At 50.7% G+C, this 23,496-nt stretch overlaps 2 protein-coding genes across 6 annotated transcripts in view; one reads left to right on the top strand and one right to left on the bottom strand.

Moving 5' to 3' along the window:
* The window catches only part of LOC119166429 (elongation factor-like GTPase 1), a 409,196-nt gene that overhangs the window by 110,400 nt on the left and 275,300 nt on the right, over nt 1–23,496 (bottom strand). The gene's annotated exons all lie outside the window — the stretch shown is intronic.
* The window catches only part of LOC142812062 (uncharacterized), a 63,228-nt gene that overhangs the window by 35,794 nt on the left and 3,938 nt on the right, over nt 1–23,496 (top strand). The window contains exons 1-3 of one of the 2 annotated variants that reach the window (XM_075891611.1): nt 10,467–11,490; nt 21,401–21,625; nt 22,823–23,078. In XM_075891611.1, the coding sequence (XP_075747726.1) occupies nt 11,371–11,490; nt 21,401–21,625; nt 22,823–23,078 (601 nt within the window). In that variant the 5' untranslated portion in view covers nt 10,467–11,370. Of the gene's footprint in view, nt 1–10,466; nt 11,491–21,400; nt 21,626–22,822; nt 23,079–23,496 lie in introns of those variants that run through there. The other variant, XM_075891612.1, reaches the window with a different exon arrangement.

The raw sequence follows: 23,496 nt of genomic DNA, 5'->3' as shown, positions 1-23,496 counted from the left end.
CATGCTGTATATTGTGGTTTTAGGGCGGAAACTCCAAAATTTTTATAATGTGGCTGACTTCAGCGCTCGAGCATGCATGTCTACTTCGGTGCTCGATCATGTTAACAGCGTCACGTAATTGACAGGGACGTCCGACCGAGAACATACGAGCCGTCCAGCAGAGCCGCGGAGCGGTCGACAGGCTTGGCCTGAGGGTCCCGACGCGTGTGTCACCCGGTGCGCGCTAATGTGCATCTTGCCGCACACAAATAATGTTTTGCACCCACGCATTCACCCACCCACCCATCGATGGTATCTTAATTAAATCCGGAAACAACCCCACCACTGACTGCAGTGGCTACTCGTGGAGGCTATCTGATGTGGGCACTCTCGCCACTCGGTATAGAAGAGGTTTCCATCAACGGTTAAAACAGATTACCATTCAAACACATTCAAGAAAATTTCACACGTGGTGCTCCATATATATCCGCGAGACGTGTTCTCAAGACCATGACGCAAGGCGACAATTAAGATAATCATGTCTACTTCGGTATGACTGCAATGAGTTCACAAAACCACGGCCTAACGCTCAGCTGCTTTCGGCCGCGTTTCCCTTTTCTATAGACTGACACTGCAATCTGTTATTCTAAAAACTTGGCGGCTACATATCCGATAGCCGAACCACACAATACTTTCCCAAACCAGTCGATTCCTCTTAATCTCGAACAAGAAAGCAATTGCGCACGTGCTTATACTCTCTCATCCAAGTGTTCGCTTCCTGTGTCTCACTCATAGCCCAATTTTCAATTCTCAAAGTTCTCCGGCAGCTCCATTTTATATTGTCCGTAAAATGGATGGATGCTATGAGCGTATCCCTTTATAAAAAGGCGGTACCTGTGAGCTAACGAGCTCGAAAAAAAGTTCATTGTTTTGAAACGGCCTATTGTGCCTTGTGCACTTCAACAAAAACGACACCCCCCCCCCACACACACACACACTCAAAAGACTACAAATTAACAACGGCAGACCAACTTTATTTGCTACCTTATTTGCTCCGCTAGTTATTTTTGTCTTTCATCCCCACCTTTCCGCCACCAATCCTCTCACAATCTCTTTTATTTCTATGCGTTCGTGCTTAGCACTCCATTTCTGTCCGTAAAACCCGAGGTTTCATGTAGACTATAGTGCCCAAACATAGATCCGGGACTCACTTACTGGATTTCGTGCCGACCGGTTGTGCCCCCGTGATCTCCGACGACAACGCAGCTCTGGCCGACTGGCTCGCCCTCCGCCATCTCCTGACACCAACAAGAGCTCTCGCTGAGTGATGCCCCGTCCTCGGACTTCTGCGGCCGTGTCCATCTTTCCTATCTTCTCCTTACTTCCGTATGTGGATGTCCTTGTGCATCTCTCTCTTCCTGCTCCTCCATCTCTATACCTTTAATTCCTCCCTATCCTTTTTAGTCCCTCCTTACCCCCATCTAGTGCGCAGAACTGTGGAGGTGCCCTCCATTGAGAGAGAGACAGTAACGAAACTGCGCTTATTTCTTACTTTTCCCTTTCCAAAAGTCACTTATAAACATAGATCCGGGTGGGTGTCTCCACATACGATCGAAAAATGCTGCGTCGCGCTCTTAGCTCGCGACAGCACAAACACTGAAACGACCACGCGTTCTAAGGTAACCCGACCTCGCTTCAAACACTAAAACGCTTCCCCGAGAATTAACCTAAAATGCATCCCTACTTATTTTGTCTTACCTCTTTCCGCCTATAGTTACTCAGGGTCTTTAATCACATAAAAACAGCGCCAAAAACCGAGGACAAGAAAGAGAAGGAGACAGACGGCGGCACCGACTTACAACAGGATTTATTTGCTGGAACCGAGCAATGTATACTTGAGCAGTATCTCACGAATATATGAACGACAAAACAAGGAAAACGTGGTCTTATAGGTGAAATCTGTTTTCTTTGTTTTGTCATTCCTCATATATTTGTCAGATACAGCTAAGTATGTATTGCGCGGTTCCAGCAAATAGATCCTGTACTAAGTTAGTGCCACTGTTTGTCTCCTTCTCTTTCTTGTCCTCCGTTTTTGGCACAGTTTTTATGTGAATAATGTCGTACCAAGTCCCCCAAGCAACCGTTTTAGCTATTTTGGGTCGTTTTCCTTCTTTTTTTTTAATCACTGCTATTTATCCAGCCCTCTTCGCTTCTCTGACTTTTCACTTAAAGCTCTTTGGCGTCACATCGCTTACACGGCCAGCAATATGCTTGCCCGTGATTTTTTTTAGTTCTTTTTTTTCTCCCCTGTGACTGAACGCCTTTTCTACATAAATACCGGGACAACATTTGTGCCCATCTACCATATTTCATATTCCTTAGCCCTCCTCCAAACCCTATTTTGCTATGAGCTTCCCTCGCCTCAAAGGTTGTCCACCCCATATCGCCCTTTACAGCTTCATTTGTCGTCTTCCCGTGAGCGCCTCACACGAGGCGTCACGCAGTCCTTTGATTCGCGCCTATAGTCCTGATAGCTCCCCGGATTCCAAGCACACACTGAGTTCGCAAATGCAAGCAGCGGGACCATTACACCTTTCCACAAAGCTCGAATCCCTTCCGGCACCCATACTGTATTCCCATAATGCTCTCTGCTTTACCGGTACGCAGTTTCTCTTTGCTGCCTTGGCTTTTCGGGTGTATTTATGTACTCTATGCCGCTTTCATTCGCGCATACTCCTAATTACTTGTACACTCTTACCCCCAGTTTCCTGGCCACGTATTGACACCGACCGAAGATACAAAGGTGCGAGAAACGCCATCCTGCAGGAAGGCAGCTGCAGCAAGGGTTGCGCCCATCCCACACGATTAACCACCGCCTCGCTCTTTATTCGGTCCGTCCACGGCCGATCATAAACGCCGAGAATATGGCGCCGCTGCTCTGCACACATTTTCAAGTACCGATGCAAATTTAGTCACCACACGGCGAACAGGTTCTTCCTAGGACACGCGGAGCTAATTTAACCGAAGTGTGTGCTGTGCAGCGGAACAGTTAGGCTCCCACACCGTTCTCATCTATGCGTGCAATGAACCTCCGCTCGTTGCGTTCGCGCAAAGCCTGAGATTACGTGCAACTGGACCGAAATGACGCGGTATGCAGGAGCGGAAGACAATGTCTGGTGTAGCAAGAAAAACATGGCCCCTGACATCCGCCACATACGTGCTCACGCGGCCGCCGTCAGATGTAGGCTAAAAAAGAATGGAGCTCACGCAGACTCATTCAATAAATACATATTGCCGCACCCGAAACAAAGAACGAAGACGATGTGCGCGCCAACAGCTCGTGAAAAGGGGGACTGAAGAAGACGACGTGCTTTTGTTTTGCTCGCCTTTCGTACAAAAAAAATAATAATAATTCCAACGAACACAAGAGCATTGTTTAACCATGCTGATTCTTATTCAAGGTAACGAATAATAGTCTTATCTGCACGAATGACAAGCAACTATTGCACACCTTTCATTCTGACTAGGGTGTCTCTTCTTTTTTATTTATTTTTTCTGGTGGGCGATTTCGATATTAAAAAAATCTTAATTAAGTCATTGATTCTCGGCCGATCCCCCTGAGTGGGTACGAGCCATGTCTGTGGAATCATCATCATCATCATCACTTGCTCGCCTGCTCTTGGCTCCTGCATAAAAACACACGCCGTTGGTTCTCGGACTCAACGTCTCGGTGCACTGCTTACGTTGAACCGCGACACTGGTGGAGGTGCTGGGTTGCAAGCCTGCCGATGCTCAACACCCCATCTGGGAGCCGTTCATCAAGTCCCGACACGCAGCCACTTGTTACGACACCAGTGCACCGCTTCAGTCGGCGGTTGCAAGGCCTATCTCCTGAGCTGACCTCCTTCGACGAACATTCTACCAGGCATTACGTACCTCTACCAATGGCCTCCGCTAGCCAGCCACAGTTGGTCCAAGGGATACAAGGCAGCCCCGTTTCCAATCCAGCCCAGGTAACACTTCTTCAACCGCTTGTGCCTGATCGCTTCAGTGGTGCCCCACATGAAGATGTTGAATATTGACTTGAGCATTACGAACGCGTTGCCGACATCAACCAGCGGAATGCTCAACAGAAGCTCGCCCGCACGTACTTCACTCTCGATGACGGCGCTCACACGTGGCTTGAGAATCGAGAAGGCCGTATATCCACATGAGATGAGTTTCGTCAGCAGCTGATTGACACCTTTGCTAGCGTCGACCGTCGAGAGCGGGCTCAGCAGTTGCTCGAGATAAGGCTTCAAAAACCTTACGAAACTGTGGCAATGTTTGCTGAAGACGTGACGCGCCTCTGTCGTCGGGCTGATCACAACATGTCCGAGGAGAAGAAGTTGCGCTACCTTATGCGCGGCGTGAAAGAACAACTGTTCGCTGGACTTGTGCGCAATGCCCCAACTACCGTGGCCGATTTTATAAGAGAAGCCACTGCTATTGAGCGTGCTCTGCACCAAAGATCGAGGCAATATGATCGCTCGTCCACTACCACCCCAATCAACGCCGCTTCAGTGACTCTGGACAATCAGGGCTCCCTACGTGACCTGATCAGAGATATTGTCCGAGAAAAAATTCAGAAGCTTTGGACCCCTCCAGTGGATGCACCAGTGACCGCCGTTGCCGCAGTCGTTCGTGACGAACTTAGGCACGCTTTTTCAGCAGCTGATCTCGGCCGCGATCAGCGTGAACTGAGTTACGCCGACGCTGTCCGCCACCCGTCCCGCCTATTACATCATACTACCAGTTGCCTACAGCCGCACCTTCGTCGCAACCATTGCAGGAGGCTTTCAAACGTCGGCCCATGTCTCCGATGTCTCCATGCCACCAGCCACCACTTGCCGCGCCTTACTCACCACCACGAGAGGACATAAGACGCCCACAATTTCGCAGAACGGACGCTTGGCGCACCGTCGATCGGCGCCCTCTCTGCTTCAACTGTGGTGGTGCCGGCCATATAGCTCGCTATTGTTGGTACCACGACACATCGCTTCGTCCATCTCGGCCAGGGTACGACGGTCGCCGTACCAACGACGACTCCATTGTTCGCCATGACAACCCTGGTTTTCGAGGACCTTCAACAACGTGGTCTCCCTATCACGAGTCGCCTCCTAATCACCAGCCCAATTCCGCCCACAGGTCACGCTCTCCATCCCCTGCTCAGACATCGTCACCGAATCGACATACTTTTGCTGACCTTCGGTGAACGAGGTCGCCCAGCCCTTACCGGTGAAACTAAAGGCGGCGACCCCTCGGGGTAAGGTCGCAGCCCGACCGCAAGACGATGAAAAGTCCCCAGTGCTGCCGCTACAGAACGACTCAACGCCGACGAATATTAACAACGACGAAATGGTGAGCGCCGACCTCAACGTAATAATTGCTGGAGAGCAAGTGACGGCCTTGGTCGATTAATAAGTCACAAGCTGGCTGATCATCTTAGAAAAGTAAAAACGCCATGGACAGGACCACATATAAGAACAGCGGGTGGTCAATTGCTGCTCCATACTGAAAGATGCACAGCAAGAATCAGCATAGGAGATTCTTCTTTCGTCGCGACTTTCATTGTTCTCCCAGAGTGCTGCAAAAGTTTAATTATAGGAATGGACTTTCTCATGGAGCATGGCGCAATAATCAACATCCCGGACCGCGTGGTTTCATTTTACGAGAGTGCTCGTCTGACTAATCCTACATCACCAGAGCACAAATCCTTTCGTCTCAAAGACCACAATATAGTCGTGCCGCCTCGATCGTGTATCCTCATTTCAGTAGCATGTGACGTACCGTTCGACGGTGAAGGAGTCGCCGACCAACTAACCTCGCTGCTTTTCACACACGGGATTTCCGTAGCACGAGGAATAGTCAATGTCACCGACGGCCGAACGAACTTGCTGTTGACCAATTTCACCTCCGAGCGACGGCACCTTCCAAAAGGCACAACGTTGGCACATTTCGAAGAGATCGCAGACGTTTGTGACTGCAGCACTCGAAGCAACACCTGCACAAGACCCACGTGACCTAGCACCTAACCTTTACGTCAGCCCTACTTTAACTCAGCAACAGCGGGAACGCCTGCCTGCTTGTGCTGCTAGACGAGTTCCACTACTGTTTTGCGTCGACCTCGAAAGTTGGCCGGACGTCCTTGACCAAGCACCGAATCATCACAGAGGACACGGCTAGACCAATCCATCAAAATCCGTTCCGTGTGGCTTCAAAAGAACGAGAAGCGATAGAACAGCAGGTAACGAAAATGCTTGAAGACGACGTCATTCAACCGTCGAAAAGCCCCTGGGCATCACCTGTTGTTCTAGTGAAAAAGAAGGACGGCAGCGTGCGTTTCTGTGTGGACTATCGAAAGCTAAATCAGGTTACAAAAAAGGACGTGTACCCGCTTCCCCGCATAGATGATTCGATTGACAGGCTTGGAAACGCACGTTACTTCTCTTCCATGGACTTAAAGAGCGGATATTGGCAAATTGAAGTAGACCCCAGGGATCGTGAAAAAACCGCTTTCGTGACGCCAGACGGACTGTACGAATTTAAGGTTTTACCATTTGGCTTGTGCTCCGCGCCAGCTACTTTCCAGCGTCTCATAAATACCGTTCTTTCTGGGCTTAAATGGAGAACCTGCCTAGTATACCTTGACGACGTCATTGTGTTTTCTACAACGTTTGACGAACACCTTGAACGATTGCAAATGGTCTTGCAGGCCATACGAGCCGCAGGCCTGACGCTCAAGCCGGAGAAATGTCACTTCTGCTTTGAGGAACTGCAGTTTCTTGGCCATGTCGTCAGTTACGCAGGAGTTCGTCCAGACCCCGAAAAAGTTGCCGCCATCGCACAGTTTCCAACACCATCAGATAAAAAGGCAGTGAGGCGTTTTCTGGGTCTCTGTGCATATTATCGGCGGTTTATTCCAGATTTTGCGCGCATCGCGTCACCTTTAACTCGTCCCCCTAGGGATGACGTTGCATTTGTTTGAGGCAACGAACAGGAAGATGCTTTCAATGACTTGCGGCAACGTCTACAGACGACTCCCGTGCTTGCCCATTTTGATGACACAGCCCGTATACAGTGCTCCATATTGACGCCAGCAATGCTGGCCTCGGAGCTGTGCTTGTGCAGCGCCAGGGCGACGAGGAAAGAGTGATCGCTTACGCAAGCAGAACTCTGTCACGCACAGAAGCAAATTACTCGACCCCTGAAAAGGAATGCCTCGCCGTAGTGTGGGCAGTTATGAAATTTCGCCCATACCTGTACGGCCGCCCATTCAAGGTTATCAGCGACCACCATTCGTTGTGTTGGTTAACAAGTCTGAAACATCCTTCAGGGCGATTGGCACGATGGAGCCTTGGACTACAGGAGTTTGATATAACGATGGTGTATAAGTCGGGAAAACGACACACGGACGCCGACTGCCTATCTCGATCACCAATAGAGTCGGCTGCTGCTTTTAATGAAGAGACAGCGTTCCTCGGAATCATCGACACGTCAACCATCGCAGATCACCAGCATGACGATCCTGAGCTACTTGGCTTGATTAATTATTTAGAAGGACGAAGCCAGAATGCACCCAAAGCCTTTACAAGAGGACTATCGTCGTTCTGTCTGCGAAACAATGTCCTTTACAAAATGAACTTCTCGTCAGACGGGTCCACCTACCTGCTTGTCGTCCCTACCACTCTTCGTTCTGAGGTGTTGCAAGCGTGCCACAACGAGGTAACATCTGGACATTTAGGATACACGTGCACACTGAGCAGAGTTCGAGGGAGATATTACTGGCCTAGACTCATCACCGCTGCCGTGAAGCATCATGTTCGGACCTGCCTCGCTTGCCAGCGGCGCAAGTCACCTCCAACGAAACGAGCCGGTTTGCTACACCCTGTCCAGATCCCGACAACGCCATTTGACCAGATCGGAATGGACCTTTTGGGCCCACTTCCTACCTCTAGTGTTGGTAACCGCTGGGTTATAGTGGCGACCGACTACCTTACTCGCTACGCCGAGACAAAAGCCATCCAGAGAGGAACAACAGAGGAGGTAGCCCGGTTCTTCATAGAGAACATTGTGCTGAGACACGGTGCGCCATCGATCGTTATAACAGATCGCGGAACCGCAATCACGGCCGCGCTTTTAGATCATGTGTTGGTGCTCAGTGATACTATTCATCGCAAGTCGACAGCTTACCACCCACAAACCAACGGGTTGACCGAGTGACTTAACAAAACTCTGGAAGACATGCTTTCAATGTATGTGGACATCGAACACAAAAACTGGGACGAGATTCTCCCTTGAATAACGTTCGCATACAATACTGCGAAACAAGAAACCACACGGATGACCCCATTCAGCCTTGTTCACGGACGAGAAGTAAGAACGATGTTAGACGCAATGCTGCCACACGAATGCGATGACAACGAAACGAGTGCTGATGCGTTTACTCAACGCGCCGAGGAAGCCAGGCAGCTCGCACGTCTGCGAATATACCAACAGCAAGAGTACGACGCAGGCCGCTATAACCAACGTCATACACCTGTAACGTACAAAACCGGGGACAGGGTATGGGTGTGGGCGCCTGTCCGAAAAATTGCTCAGAAGGTACTTCGGATCTTATCGAGTGCTGCGACGACTAAGTGACGTTACCTATGAAGTCGTCCCGGATAGCCCAAACTGTTCAAGGCTTCGCCAGCACCGACCTGAGCTTGTGCACGTAGTGCGCATTAAGCCATACGTGAGCGAGTGACTCTGCGAGGCCCCATCGCTTCTACAAAGTGACTTCATGCGCGAATTACTGTCTCACCTATAGCATCGGGGCGATGCCCTTTTAAGGGGAGGCAAATGCCGCGCCCGAAACAAAGAACGAAGACGATGTGCGCTCCAACAGCTCATGAAAAGGGGGACTGAAGAAGACGACGTGCTTTTGTTTTGCTCGCCTGCTCTTGGCTCCTGCATAAAAACACACGCCGTTGGTTCTCGGACTCAACGTCTCGGTGCACTGCTTACGTTGAACCGCGACAATATGTTTCCCGCTTCGGGCTCACTCAGACTAAGGTTCAGTAAACTTTTTTTTATACCGGAGTCACCCCGACTCAGACGTCCCAAAACTTTCCTCAACCGGACTCACGATCACTAACATATGACTCCTCCAGACACATTCCGACTGAGACCCACGGCTCAATATGAGTGAGTGAATCAGACAGAAATTTACGCGTGCGCCGTTAGCATTTATATCATCTCGCTATGTGTTTCCCCGTATAACCTTTTCTTCTAATAAAATCAGTTGATAGTAGGCATTCGTCCTCGTATCCGTCTCGTTTGTGCCTTATTCCTTCCTTAAAATATGGTACGGGAAACTGGCCCCTCGTAAAACAACTAAAGGCCTCATTGCGATGCGCATCACAGTGCTGTCGTAAAATACGCCACGGTACAGGGAACCAGGTTGATCTAGTTCCCCACTTATATATACGAGGCCAAAAAAAAAAATCTAACACTGAAAAAGAGAACCGACATTCCAACCGATGCTCGCAGAAGATGAAGACGATAATTGGCGGAAAGAACGTCGCACACGTCGATAGGGTTCATTCCAAAATCTGCAGACGCTTATTTCATCGTTATAGCTCACAACACACCACGCGCACGTTGACGTCTCGTCGAGTGGATAGTATTGCGGGCCGAATAATGCCCGTCCATATAATATGCACGACGTAACAGCATCCGGCTATTTGCGCGCCGCACGCCGAAGCACATACACGGAAGGATAAGACGGCGTTTCTTCGCAGAACCCGGAGTGATTCTCGCTTCCTCTATATACAGGTACCGGAGGACTCGGCGAAGGCCAGAGTAGATCATCCGGCAACGGCTCCCCGAGATGATCGGACCTGTCACGACACGGGCCGTCCGTCTCAAGCTTGGTAGCGTGTTTATACATACGCGCAGCCGTCGCACTGTTATATATACGCCGCATTTTCACTGGGGCGTACGCGTCCTAGACTAATGCGAAAGGAGACCCTGTCAACGTGATATTAGCACACCGCCGAACAAAACGGGTCAAGTTGGTCGCGCGCCCAGACAACGGAACGGGTCTGTCGGGAGGGGCAAAGCGACCGCGTCGGTCTCGGGGCTTCGTCATCGACCTTGGTGTATTCTTTCTAAACATTGTGCGCACACAGTGATGCCATCGGCTTCTTTTCGCCACGAGAAAGAGAGACAGACCGACGACGGAGCGGTCTATACAGACTCCCTCTTATAACTGCACTCGCTTCTGGGAGAACCGATTTTCCGGGCCACCGGGCGACGACGATCCTTCACACGCGGAAAGCAAACATTTCGCGGCACGTAGCCCCCCTCCATTTTTGAGTCACGAAGACGAGGCGCGGACGCAATCGAGGCAAATGGGACGCCTTCCGCGGGGAAGGGCGAAAGATCGCGAACAACGATACACACAAACGAACAACGTGGCGACGAAGACGGGCGATTGTCCAGCTGACCCAATTAAGGTTAGCCCGCCGGGTGCGAGCGGGCGAGAAGAAGAGGCGAAATGCGTTTAATTTGGGCCACCGAGCCATCCCATTAGCGCGCGACTCGCCGGATCGCAGAGCGCGCGGCCGGGAATGTGTCCATCGTGCCCGAAAATGGCTTCCCCGCCGGGGGCGCAACAACGAGGTGCGATTCTCGAAGTGCTCGTCAGTGCAGGGCGGACGACCGACTGACAGTGAATACGGCGCCTTCATCTGCCAAGCAAGCAGGAGCCGAGCGCGAACGGGGAAGGAATATAGGGCGCTGATAACGTCAGCCGGGTCCTGCCACGCGCCAGACAACAAAAGAGCGGGCTTAATTCGACGCATTCCTACGTCCTAACCGAACTCCTACAGTGTCTGTGTATGCATAGAGGGACCCAGTTTTTCTTCCGGTCCACCGCGAAGATGGGAGGGTACGGCGTGTGCCGCCTCCCGGGGTAACGCCTGCAACCTGCGGCGAACCGACCGGTCCCTGGCGTCGTTGTCGTCGCTCTAACGAGACCCTCCCTCCCCCACCTTCCCCAAATACACGATGACGTCACCCGCTGGCAGCGCCACCACCGGCAATAGCCGGAAATAGGCGCTACGGACCGCCGGAGCTCCCGGGCAGGTAAAGAAAACTCCCGTTACCCAGCGTCGTTCGCTTCAAAAAGCGCGCCGCCGCATCCCAGTACGGCGGTCCGTTCGGCGAAGAGAGAGAGAGGGGGGGCGGTGTTTCTCGGATGAGGATCAGGCGGTGGGGCGCCACACCTTCTCAGTGCAGTGTGACAGGGGCAGCATCGCGAGCGGTGCCTCTATGTGGTGTGGCCGCGTGACGACGTGACGAGGGATGCCTGCCAGCCACTGGGTCCTTGCCGGGATATTGACATTCGTCGTCCCTTTGTGGCTGGCCGACGGCGCATGGGCCAAGTTCACCCAAAGTGACAGCGAACAGCAGCAACAGTCCAAGGTGAGTGAGTTGCTGTTTCTCAGCTGAGGTCGCGCAACTGTGAGGTGATTCACGGATATGAGCCTTCAATGAATGGATGGTAAAACTTTATTTCGTCAGAAAGCAACTACGAACGATTCCGCGTTAGATGGCCGTCAGCACAAGGTTGACGACGGCCTGTGTTACCACTCCACGACCCTTGTCTGGACAACTGGGTCCGCGCTGGTCAACACGGCCTCCCAGTGCTCAAGAGAGGGATCGCGCATAATATCCACCGGCGGCGGCACCATGCTACATTCCCAAAGTGTGTGATCATATGTTGCCACGCACCATTTGCATTGCGGCTTTATCTCCTTCGGGTATATTTTATTCAACACGCAAGGGTTGGGAAAATATCGCGTCTGTGCGGGGGCAGATAACGCATCCGCTCTTGTTTACAATGATTCGTGATGTCGTAAAAGGACACGAGCCCATCCCTCGCGGACCTACCCGGAACGGGCGGCTCACCTGCTCGACTGACGAAATCTCGAGCATTCAGTTGATCCGCCTCGTTCCCAGGATTCCCAGAGTGCGCTGGTGCCCTGACAATTTCTATTTCTCGAATTTCTCAAGTGCCGTGAAACCCGGGATTCGCATCGCTTTTGTATTAAGCGATGGTGTCAGTGAGGCGCGTTGCACTGTCAAGTATATACACCCTTGCAGTTCAGACGTACTCGTTGTACTTGGATGCGTCTTACGGGATGCAAGTAAGCGAAAATGAAACTGGGTTAAGCGTGCCCGAAGGAGAAGCGATCAATTGCGAAGCGCCTGAGCGAGCGAAATGTCAATCGCACTTTGAGACACATCGACGAGGGTGCGAAAAGAGGTCTGGACTGGTTATGTGTGCGTTTTAACAAAACAGCCCCCCAGAGATGTCCCGCCGAGACGTTCAACACCCTTTTCCTTGTGTGGCTTATGAAAGAAAGAGTAGTAGTTGGCCACATTAAGCACACGAACATCGATAATACGTACGACGTGATGTTTACGTCTGCGCCTATCTCCGATATTAAGAAGTGAAGTATGTCTCACGCAAGCAAGAACAAAAGTTATCGCACCATGCACCAATCATCGCGAAGTTATACCCTGGCTCCGGGGACTGCAAACCAGCATGCGAACTTCACATAACACAAGCAAAGTGGCCGTTGACAACAGTAGCTAAATCAGCTGCCACATGCAACACCGCAATGCTCCCAACGTGTCTATCAGGTCGTAAACGCAGAGACAAAAAGCCCAGCTTGTTGAATTAACAGCAACGAGCACAAACCAGAAATATAAACCGGCAGAAAATAGCGCGGCAAACTACACCACGGTGAGCCACGCTCAGAGACGAAAAGGTCGTGGATGCTCCTGTAATGTGCCAGACACAGACGTAGCCCGAAGTGTAGAAAAAAAAAATAAACGGAAGCGCCGCGGCAGAAGAAAGGCGAGGACAATGTGATGCCAGGGAACGGAGCGCGCGGCAACGAGACAGGAGCGAAAGAGGCCCGCCGCTGGCACGCGGGTGCCACGGTCCCATGGATAGGCTGCCGCAGTTTGCGGTCACGGCAAACACGTGCACGCGCATACGAACCGCCATGGCTCCTCGGTCCACGGACCACGGCGGGCACCCACCCTCCCTTTGCTCGTCTCCTCCCCGCGCCAGCCGACGGGAAACGCCACCCTGCCGGGGCGACAGCGACATAGCAACCGCATGCACGTATCAACTTAGACCTAACGCGCACAGGACCGTCTTCGCATTCTCAGCCGTGAGCTGCAGCGTGGTAATAGGACCACGTTTTGCTGACCTTCAACGATACCACTCAACGTTAAGCACTTTACTGTCTGCAGCGTTTCCCCACCTATTGAACAAGTCGAAGGTGACACTGAAAGGCACGGTTATTGAGCTGTAGATATTTATAACGCCCCCAAAATGCCCCAAAAGTGCACGCAAAACGAATGCACACAAGGATTCTCGCATTTCGCTTTCATCGAAACGCGGCCACCATGACTGAGAGCCGCTCCCTACACCTTGCGCTTACATGGGACCCCACAGCTATAAAGCCCGAGCCAAAGCGATGGGTACCAGGTTCCGCTTCTCAACTCAACGCTGCTAGCTCATGCCTCAACGACACGCAGCACGCACTCTTTCGTTCAAGCGTCTCACCATCGCTTGTCGCCTAGCGCCTTCAAGTCAACAACCTGCTTTGAAACATGGAGCTTCGGGGGTTCCACCTATTCGTGTCCGGCGGACGCGAACAAGCGGCCGCGAAAGCGTGATTAGCAGGGGCAAGAAAACGGTATACGTACTTTGTACAAGTTGCGTCTTGCTGGACGCATCACTGTCAAGGTCCATTCACACCGGCGACTAGCACCGGCCGCGCGACCATTTGCAACAATATCGATTATAAAACGATATGCGACCAGCGTTTACACATACGGGCGACTTATATGCCTATTCCATGTTTCTAAAGAGCGGTAGGCGCTGTTGACATACTGGGTAGAGCTCCTGGTGCGCTTGTAGTCTTCTATGATCACGTCGGGGAGGATACCAAGCCCGCGTTGCTCAGAGGCAGCTTCGCAGCCGCTGTGCCAGTTGTCACGTGATCATAGAGGGCGATGGCGGGCTTTGGGCTGGGAGGAGCCTACACGCCACAACCCTCACTACAGGCGTCCAAGTACCTATAAGGTCGACGGCGACTACCGCTGTTTACAAACATTGAATAATATCGACGCACAGAGTTCAAGTGCGTTCGCGCTACTTTTACCCCGCAAAACAAGTTGACGTTCTGTACCTGTCCATCTGGCTGGTTCAGACGTTTGTGACTGCAGTCGCGTGAATGCGAAATCCAAGAAGTGAGCGACTGAGCCAAACGAGTCACTTAGAGACAAAAGCGGCCATTCGCGACCAATCGCTTCTCCACTACCTTGGTCGCACGACCAGTACTCCTAATTGGGCTTGGTCCCCAGCAGTGCTTCACTGTATACATGCGAGTGATTCGCGTATTCCACTTATAACATAATGGGGCCTACAGCAGAACCAGAGGCATCCTGCTCACCAGCTAGCCCACTGCTGCACAGGATACCGAGTGCCCACGGCAAACTAAGCTCAAGACAAACGATGAAAAAGAAACCTTAACTCTGCGCAAACTGACTTCTGTCGGTTGATGGTACATAGCTAGAGTCCCTGGAAGAATCACGACTTACATAACACAAGACAGCGACGTTCTTACGTTCGATTATTTATCGCGAACTATGCACCGCGTCTTACCTTTTATTGCGATAGCAACTATATTTACAATCTCGGCAGATTTTTTTTTCCGTCGCCGTCATGTCACGGATATGCATCTGAAGTTATATATGTAAAAAAGGATACAAAAATAAACCAGTACAAAAAATCCAAGCAACATGATGCATAGCAACGTGGTGCATAGTTGGCGTTACTTGAGCAAACGTAAAAACGTCGCTGTCTTGTGTCGTGTAAGCCATGACTCTTCCAAGGGATTCGAACCAGCGACCTCTCGATGCCACTCGCGATGCTTGTGCTGGTGATATAACGGCAAGCTATTCATATACACCATTTAGCTCTCGCGGTACGTAGACCTCGGAACAGCTTGAGCTTATTTTCTATCGCCAACGGTTTTACATATTCTTTTAAATAAAAAACTGTTATTGAGAAGCGCAGAAAAAAAAGTGTGACCCCTTCTGTTCAGCTCATGATGTAGATGAAAAAAAAAAAAACCACATGCTTGCGCAGAACGCGCAGCACAGTCACCGCGAAAGCTGGAAAAGCGGCATTTCAGAGCCGTTTCTAATCACTCTTTGGGTAACTGCTACAAGTAGACTTGCAGCTACCCACTACGATATTTTTCGTCATTCTTCGGAGAAGCGAGGTATTCGCTGCACACTTACTAAGGCCGAAGAATTTTGCCTGAAGTGGGTATGCGCCACAGTTACCTAGTAGGTGATCAAGAACAAGCTTTTGTAATGGGTTGGAGAATTGGACGGTCCACTCGTTAGGCAATTCGCAATGTGTGACGCCTGGTCGCCCCTTTGATGTTCTAAAACGCTTTATTACTCATATTAACGCGATTCCTTTCCCGACATCAAGCCTGCCTAAGGCGAGTTTGGAAACGCATTCCTAGCACCAGTGTGACTGAGTAGTAAAATACTGGGCTCGAATGCCATTCGGACTACGGTTCGAATCCTATTGTGTCCTTGGTGTATTTGTTTGTTTACTAATTTTATTTTCTTATTTCGTGCGGTAGAGGTTACGAACATCGGCGGCGGACAACTACGGCGCCACACGTGAAACCACATTGCGATCTCATAACAGCTTTCACTGTAAAAAAAAAAAAAAAACGTGGCTGTTCCCCTATATAGGAATCGGTATAACACGAAAGTGAAACAAGCGTGTCTTCACAGAGGTAGTAGAACGTTCATGGTGCATTGTTTCAGCAAGAGCAACAAATTGCGAAGCCACGTTAGGAACATCAAGCAGCTTGAAACTTACAGCGCACACGACAAGCAGAAAGGACGCACGAAATCAGCATACACAGTACGAGCGCGGTCTAACAACAGTCACAGCTCGCCACTTTAAGCGCGCTGTTCGAACAGAAAGAAAGACGCCCGAAACGAGCGCGCAAGTATACACAGGCGAAGCGCGAACAACTGCCACAATTCTTCCTGCGTCGCATGTCAGCATCACGCTCCTTTCGCCAACGCGGCGCAGCAGCGTGTGAAGTGACCATCGTCCTCTCTTGAATTACGAGTCTGATAAGCACGCGCGCAGGAGATACCACGTTCCGCGGGGGCGGCGCTTCGTGGGGGGGGGGGGGGGGCGACAACCTTTAAAGCGCGCCCAACCCGAGGTTGTCGCGCCATCTCGACGATAACGAAAGCGCGCTGAAATGTCGAAGTTCTGAGGACTGCCAAACGGTGCATGGTGGCAAACGGTAAATGGCTTGCCGTTGGCGTTCCACACAACGACCACTGTGTGGCGTAGTGGTTAGCGCCGCGCGCTGAGAATCGAGAGGTTGCTGGTTCGATTCCGCGCGACAGACGCTTACATTCGGGTTATTACTTTGAAATCTGCTAAATATGCCTCTAGAATTGTTACACAGCATGTAGCGGACTTGTGTAGCACGAGCTGCGACAGCGACCGCGTAGGATGCTACCTATTCCCTGCTGTATCGTAAACAGGAGGTCATACGATTCTAAAGCAGCGATAACCTACAATACACGATGATAGTTATAGCGCGAGAACAAAACGACGACACAGAGACAAGAAGGACACGGAGTGTCTCTGTGTCGTCGTTTTGTTTTCGCGCTATAACTATCGTCATGCCATACCAACTAGCCCAAGCTGCCACACTTGAATACACCCTTGATGGCCGGAAAAGCCAAGCAGACGGGTAACGGCTTCCAACAGTAACTTCCAGGGAGTTAAACGCGAGAAGTACAGCAGGATTTTTACGGACGCCTCAACACTCATCACGACAGGTCACCATCTCTGAGCATTGGTCCGTGAGAACAGTCTATGAATTGGTGGGGTATACAAGGTTACACCCGCTGAAACTCCTTGTGGAACTCCGGGTAATAAGAAATAACAAAAACGCCTCGGAAAAGATGGCTCAACGAAGCATTGATTGCAATGTAGTAGCTGATCAGCACATCGTATGCGAGAAGAAAGAAGGAAGGAAGGAAGGAAAAAAGAAAGAAGGGAAGAATGAATGAATGAAAGAAAAAAAAAGAAAGAAGGAAAGAAAGACGCGTCATCAAACAAATGAGCGGAGGCCAGACCTCACGTGCTGCCTCGCATTAGCACGAAAGCAAATATTGACGCAAGAAAAAAAAAAAAGACTGAATCTCCCGTACCGAATAATTTGGCAAGCGCGTTACAGCACTAGCACTAGACGAGTGCAGAGCACACGCACGCCATACTCGCGTTTCGAGCGGCCGCTTTCTCCCAAACCAAACGAAGCCTCACGAAACCGTACCGGTTTCGAAGAAGCTTCCGAACATGCAGTCCGTATATGGTCAGGTGAAGACGGCGGAGAAAAAAAAAAATCCGCCGCGCGTTATTCGACCAGGATTTCCTGGGGGCCGCTTTCCCACGAAGGCAGCGCCACCGAGTGTGCGAGGGGACGACAAAATGTAATGCACGCGGAAGAACCGGTAACCAACGTCGCGTGCGACCGGCGGTTTGGTTTGCGCCGGACAGGACCCGCGCGGGCATCGATGGTGGCGGCACGATGTGCCGGTGATACGCGCGGGGACTACGCCAAATCGTCTTCCACCCTGTATAGTATTGCGTGTGCGTTTCGACCTCTAATTTTCGATGGCCAACGTCAATCCCTCCGAAGCACACCATCTTCTGACGAGCTCTCCCCTCTGACTGTCTCTGCAGGGCTGATGACCGCCAAATTAATGTACTACTCCCCATCTGCGTCCCGTTGAGACGTGCTTCAAGTTCCTTCAGTTCCACTGCATACAAAATATCATCAGTGATATGTATTACAATCGGAGATTCCATGTTAAAGACACTGACAGGGGGGAGTTCCTAATACTAAAACGAAGGTATGTTAACTGTCTAGTGCAGCACAATAAAATATAATGAATTCATAATACTGTACCAGAAAAGCTACGAAAAGCGCAAGAGTAAAATAAGTTGCAACCTAAGAAAAAAGTACACCTGGCCGTGTACGGCCTAAAAGCACACTGGAGCAGCTAAAAGCGAAACGGTACAGTTGAGAAATTGCATGCCTGCTTCGCTTGGGGAAAGAACTGACACCTCAGCACACCGGTATCGATTTTCATTAACGTGCTAGACCCGCAGTTCTCGTTGATCGGACCCAATATTTTAGTAAAAATATTCTAGTGAATTGTCCTCGCCGATTCGGAGCAGCCCTTTTTCAATCTCGCCTACATGTGCTTAGTTTCGTCCGACAGAGAAGCGCCTACTCTCTTCCGCGGAGCGTGTGTTTGGTCTAAATGTACCATGCAGCGGTGTATAACAATAGCCAGCAAAAAACCATGGTGCGATTAATCAGCTCTCGTCACTATTAAAGGGCGTTACTGTGCGAAGACTACAACCTATCAAGGTGTACACGAAACATATCGTGCAACGTCTTTTTGAAGCTTTGAAACAACGTACCGCTGGCGAAAATAGTACCGCTAAGGGTTGCGCCGACACAACGTTCACAGATCCGAAATTTCGGAGACATCGAAGAAGGCAGTAGCTCCTCACTCTTGCTTGTCCCTGAAGCTTGACCTTAGATACTGGCCGCCTCGTTCAGTGGTTTGGAAACAGTATAAAAAAAGTGTCCATATCAGCACAGCTTGAAAGAAAAAATTAAGATATCAAATCTTTCCCGCTGATAGCTACAACATCGATTGCTCTCTGATAGGCGACGACAAGGAAGCTACGGCATTTTTTTCTTCCTTTCTTTTTTATTTCTGATAAGGTCACTAACTACTAATAATGAAGGTACTCAGCGGTTGTTCAGTATGCCACCAAAGTACGCCCATCATCAATACCACGGTAACCCCTCTAACTACCGTGCTCGTTAGATGCCACGCGAAAGCCGCGCTAAAATAGAAACAAAGTCGCGAAGAGGAGCGCGACCAGTGTAGACCACCTTCTCACGGTACTTAACGGTGAAAGGAGGTACTGCTTCCCAGCATCGACACGCGTGCCTTCTGCGAAAGCACGTATCGGCACTTCCGCTAGCCTCGTATACCAATACCATTCGGGTATGACCGTTCCTCTCTCCAGCTTCCTGACGAAGCGTCGCTTCGAGCCGGGAGGCGACGCCTCATCTTCGCCTTCGTCACACAGCCGTCACCGGCGACTTCCGACACCCATTAGACGACACCGGCGCGAGACGACAGCTATACTTGGACCGTGGTGACATCCGCGTGACCGCGAGGCGAACCAATAACCCCTCCCTTCCTCTTCTACACTGTATAATCTTCGTGCCCACTACCGCCGTTCACCGAAGGGATTATAGGACGCGGCGAGGAGCGAGTGGACGCCGAGGCTACCAACAATGAGATCGGAGGAGATCTCGCGCAACGAAGGGGATCTGTTGGTGTGTAGTTCCTATACAGCTGCATAGCGGAAGCCTGCAAATGAGCTGGAGATTCCGAAGAGGGTTTAGGCGCATCTTATAGCGATGCCGCGGCAACAAACAATGAGATTCGGGAGGAATTTCGCGGAAAGAGGAAAGAAAAAAAAACGCACTTAGCTACGAAAGAAAAAAAATAAACGACGCCTAACGATGACAAAAAAAAAACAAAAAAAGAAAGGAAAGCGCGTTTTCACAAAGATTGGGGGAAACCGAGAAAGAAATCCGCAGTGGACACTAAGCGTCGGTAGCCATATCAAATGCCTACAAGCGCAGGCAGCACGGGCGAACAAAAGGAACAGGGGCGACGGTATGCGCATACAGCAAAGCAGAGCGGGCCTCCGCGGTCACGCGGTGCTCTCTTCCGCGTGCTGTTCTCTGAAGTGTGATGTTTGAAAAGGGAGGGGACCGCGGTCAGCCGCAATGGGTGAAACCGCGAACGCAGCCAAGGGCATCGGAGGAGGATGTAACGGCGGCCGGCGCTATGGGCGCTGTCCGAGCGAAAACCGTTTTAACCGCAACAGCGGCGACCACAGCCGTATAAAGTACACAGCATTACGGAGCCAATGCACGGTTGTGGAGTTCTGGTGAAAATAGAGAGAGAAGCCCCCGGGAGTTCTCCGCAGTCCTTCGTTCAGAGGCGACGACTTATAAGCCGATACGCCGCGCCTAAAACGACGGATAAAAGCCGAATCCGCTCCCCAAAGGCAGCAGCAGGTCAGCCTTGACCGCGAGCGCTACATAATTCGCTATATGGTGTTCCTGCACGAGATCCTACGCTTGATACACAAGGGCTACAGCGCACATGGCGACGATTTGCATCGTCGTGTTGCGGTGCCAGCCAATGAGGTGGGCCAAGCAGACGCGGTGATACGTGGCGCAGGTCATTGAGCTGAAGGCGATTCGTAAGGCAGAAGTGCACGAGATCGAAATTCACACGTTACCGAGGTTTGTTACGTGAATAATACAGCGAACGCGCGTCGCGACTGTTCCTGACTGCCACGTCGAACAAAAGAACAACGGTATAGAAAACGTGGTTGCCGCACGAAATCCACAATCGCCTCCTCCCGAAGTATACAGCGGCAATTTTTTTTTCTCATCTTCCTATAAAAACAGGGAGGGTAACTGGGGTTGGTACAATGAACTGCTTATTTATCCGATTTGACAAATATTGCGCGGCGAGGTTACAATTCAGTATATATCAGCACAAAACTGTCTCTCGACGAAGTTCCGGTGCGCCGTATAAAGTAAAAAGCAAGAGGGAGGACCACGTCTCTTGCAACGATCGATGAGACGAAAATTTTCGAGATAGCTCAAACCGTCACTCAACGTGCGGCGTTTTAGCAGTGGCAGAAATAGCTTAACGTTTACACTGCGGTATTACTGTCCCTTCTACAATGAACCAAGACCCGAAAACATTTTAACTGCGCGAGTTGCTCAATGCGAACGAAAACATGTTAAGGTGATTATAGCGGTTAGCACAGGTTTTACAGGCTTAAAAAGCGACGTGCTGACCACAAAGGGACAGTATATTACCGTTGTCACCACGCGGTAATAAATAACGCCATTGTGACGAAGGAAGGAAATGGAAATTTAAGGGCTCACATTTCTTTGTTATAAACAATATTAATGAGAACTAACCGACCATGATACCAAGAGTAGTATAGGGAATGACATTAGTAGTAATTGTAATGTAAACGTGAACAAAGAAAATCGGGCGAAAAGATAGCTTGCCGCGCGACTCGTACTGCCGAGTTCGCCCGAAAGAATCGGCGAAATTCGTGCAGGTGGACCATCGTCACCGACCCTGGCAACGACGCGGTGTGGCCGCCCTGCCGGAGTGCGCGGCGCAACAGGTGTGCTCGGCCCTGTACGTGCGCGTGAACCGGACCCAGCCGCTGTGCGCCTGCCCGGCCGCCTTCGCCGAGCCCTGCTCGGACTCGGCCGAGCTCGACGAGCACACCATCAAGCTCGTCTCCAACGACAGGCAGGGCACCTTCAACCTCATCAAGGTATACTGTATATATACGGTGCATGCTGCCCCTCATTTACGCGCGTGTATAGGCGCCTCCACGTATACATATTATCTAATATGTTTGTTTGAGTCCCACCTTAATTAGCATTGTATACCAATCCTCTGTTGTTGTTTTTTTGTGTGTATTATTTGTAACAACTTTTTGTACCCGAGAAGAAGAGCCATTTCATCTGTGTTGAATTGTACAGTTGTTGTAAACCATGTATCCTTTTTATGCACTGTAACCCACCTGCTAAAATCCCTATCAGGGATTGCAGTATTTATAAATAAATAATAATAAATAAAATAATGGCGCGCCTGCGACGTACATAGTACGTGCATTCTCGGTCAGGACCACTGAAGCTATACAGTGTAGATAAAGGGACCTATAGTACTAAAAAATACCTTTCTCTGATACTTAAGGCTCATCTTAACAAGCAATGAGAATATTGCGCATATTTTCTTCATTTAATGCTCTCCAACCATCACTTTTTCTGCCAGGAGAACTTTATTGCGTTAATACGTTCCAAAGTGTCCGTATAGTGTTTCGTTGGCAGGTTCAAATGATCGTTTCATAACACTCTCGCATCCATGCACCAAGGTTTAAGGCAAGCGTGAGTTGTATGCAAGTAAAAGACAGACAATCACTGCAAACGCCTGCTTTATGTCCTAGTGATTTGATTTGTGGAGTTTAACGTCCCAAAATCACCACGATGATTATGAGAGACGCCGTAGTGGAGGACTCCGGAAATTTCGACCGCCTATAGGGTTCTCTCGCGTGCACCAAAATCTGAGCACACGGGATTACAGCATTTTCGCCTCCACCGAAAATGCGGCCGCCGCAGCCGGGATTCAATCCCGCGACATGCGGGTCAGCAGCCGAGTACCTTTAGCCACTAGACCACCGCGGCCGGGATGTCGTAGTGCAATGCTTAAGTTCTTGTCAACTTGTATTTACACAGATTCCTTCGTGAACCAATAAAGTTGATTACCTACCTACCTACTTATACAATGACCAGCCGAACGTGCCATTAGAGAGCCTAATATTGGCATACCTGTGGGACTCTTGCGACTAGAAGGTCTCCGCTATTGAAGAAAACACACCCTTTCGATGCATCGAGCTTACAGGTGCCCTGCACACAGGACCCTCGGGCGAAGTCTCGAAATTCCTCACGAAGTACGACCACGTGCGCAGGTGTGCGAGCCCGTGCTGTCGGTACGGCGCTGCCAGGAACCCCGCGACTGGCAGCTGCTGGCGCTGCAGAGCACCCGCACGGGCCGCGCCCACTACCTGCTCGTGTGCCGATGCCCCACGGGCTCGCGCCTGCTGGGGCCCGTGCGCCACACCACGCCGCCGTACGCCAACATACCAGGCATCCGCGTGTACGGCATGCTGTGCGCTCAGGGGCCGGCCTCGCTGCCGCCTAGGGACAGCAGGAACTTCCAGAAGGGTACGTATGGAATCTTCCCTTATACATACCGGGCAGTCATTGGTGGGCGTGAGCAAGCATATAGACCTTCTGACCGAACTTCTGAACAGTCGAACGCGAATGGTCGGTTGGCGATGTTCCGAGACCTCGTGGGAAATCGTTGCTCTGCGCTTTTTTACTGTTGATGACACAACCTTTGACGCCCGAGTAACAATGAGCGCGCCAAATGCGAGTTTCCGCAGGAATCGCTAAACCACAAATTATGCAGTCTTCTCTAATAACTACATAAAGCTCCCGAAAAGACTGCTGCGCCTGTCGGAAGTCGCAATAAGAAGGCAGAACTTCTTGCTACTTTTGTACTTAATCAGACAAGTGCCGGATGGCTTTGCAGCCACCTTTCACTAATATTGAAGAAAAGTGCCACAAATAAAAATCAATG

Source organism: Rhipicephalus microplus, chromosome 1 (assembly GCF_043290135.1).
Source record: "Rhipicephalus microplus isolate Deutch F79 chromosome 1, USDA_Rmic, whole genome shotgun sequence".
Classification (NCBI taxonomy): Eukaryota; Metazoa; Arthropoda; class Arachnida; order Ixodida; family Ixodidae; genus Rhipicephalus; species Rhipicephalus microplus.
The sequence above is the reverse complement of the archived record's forward strand: the minus strand, read 5'-3'. Positions and strand labels throughout refer to the sequence as shown.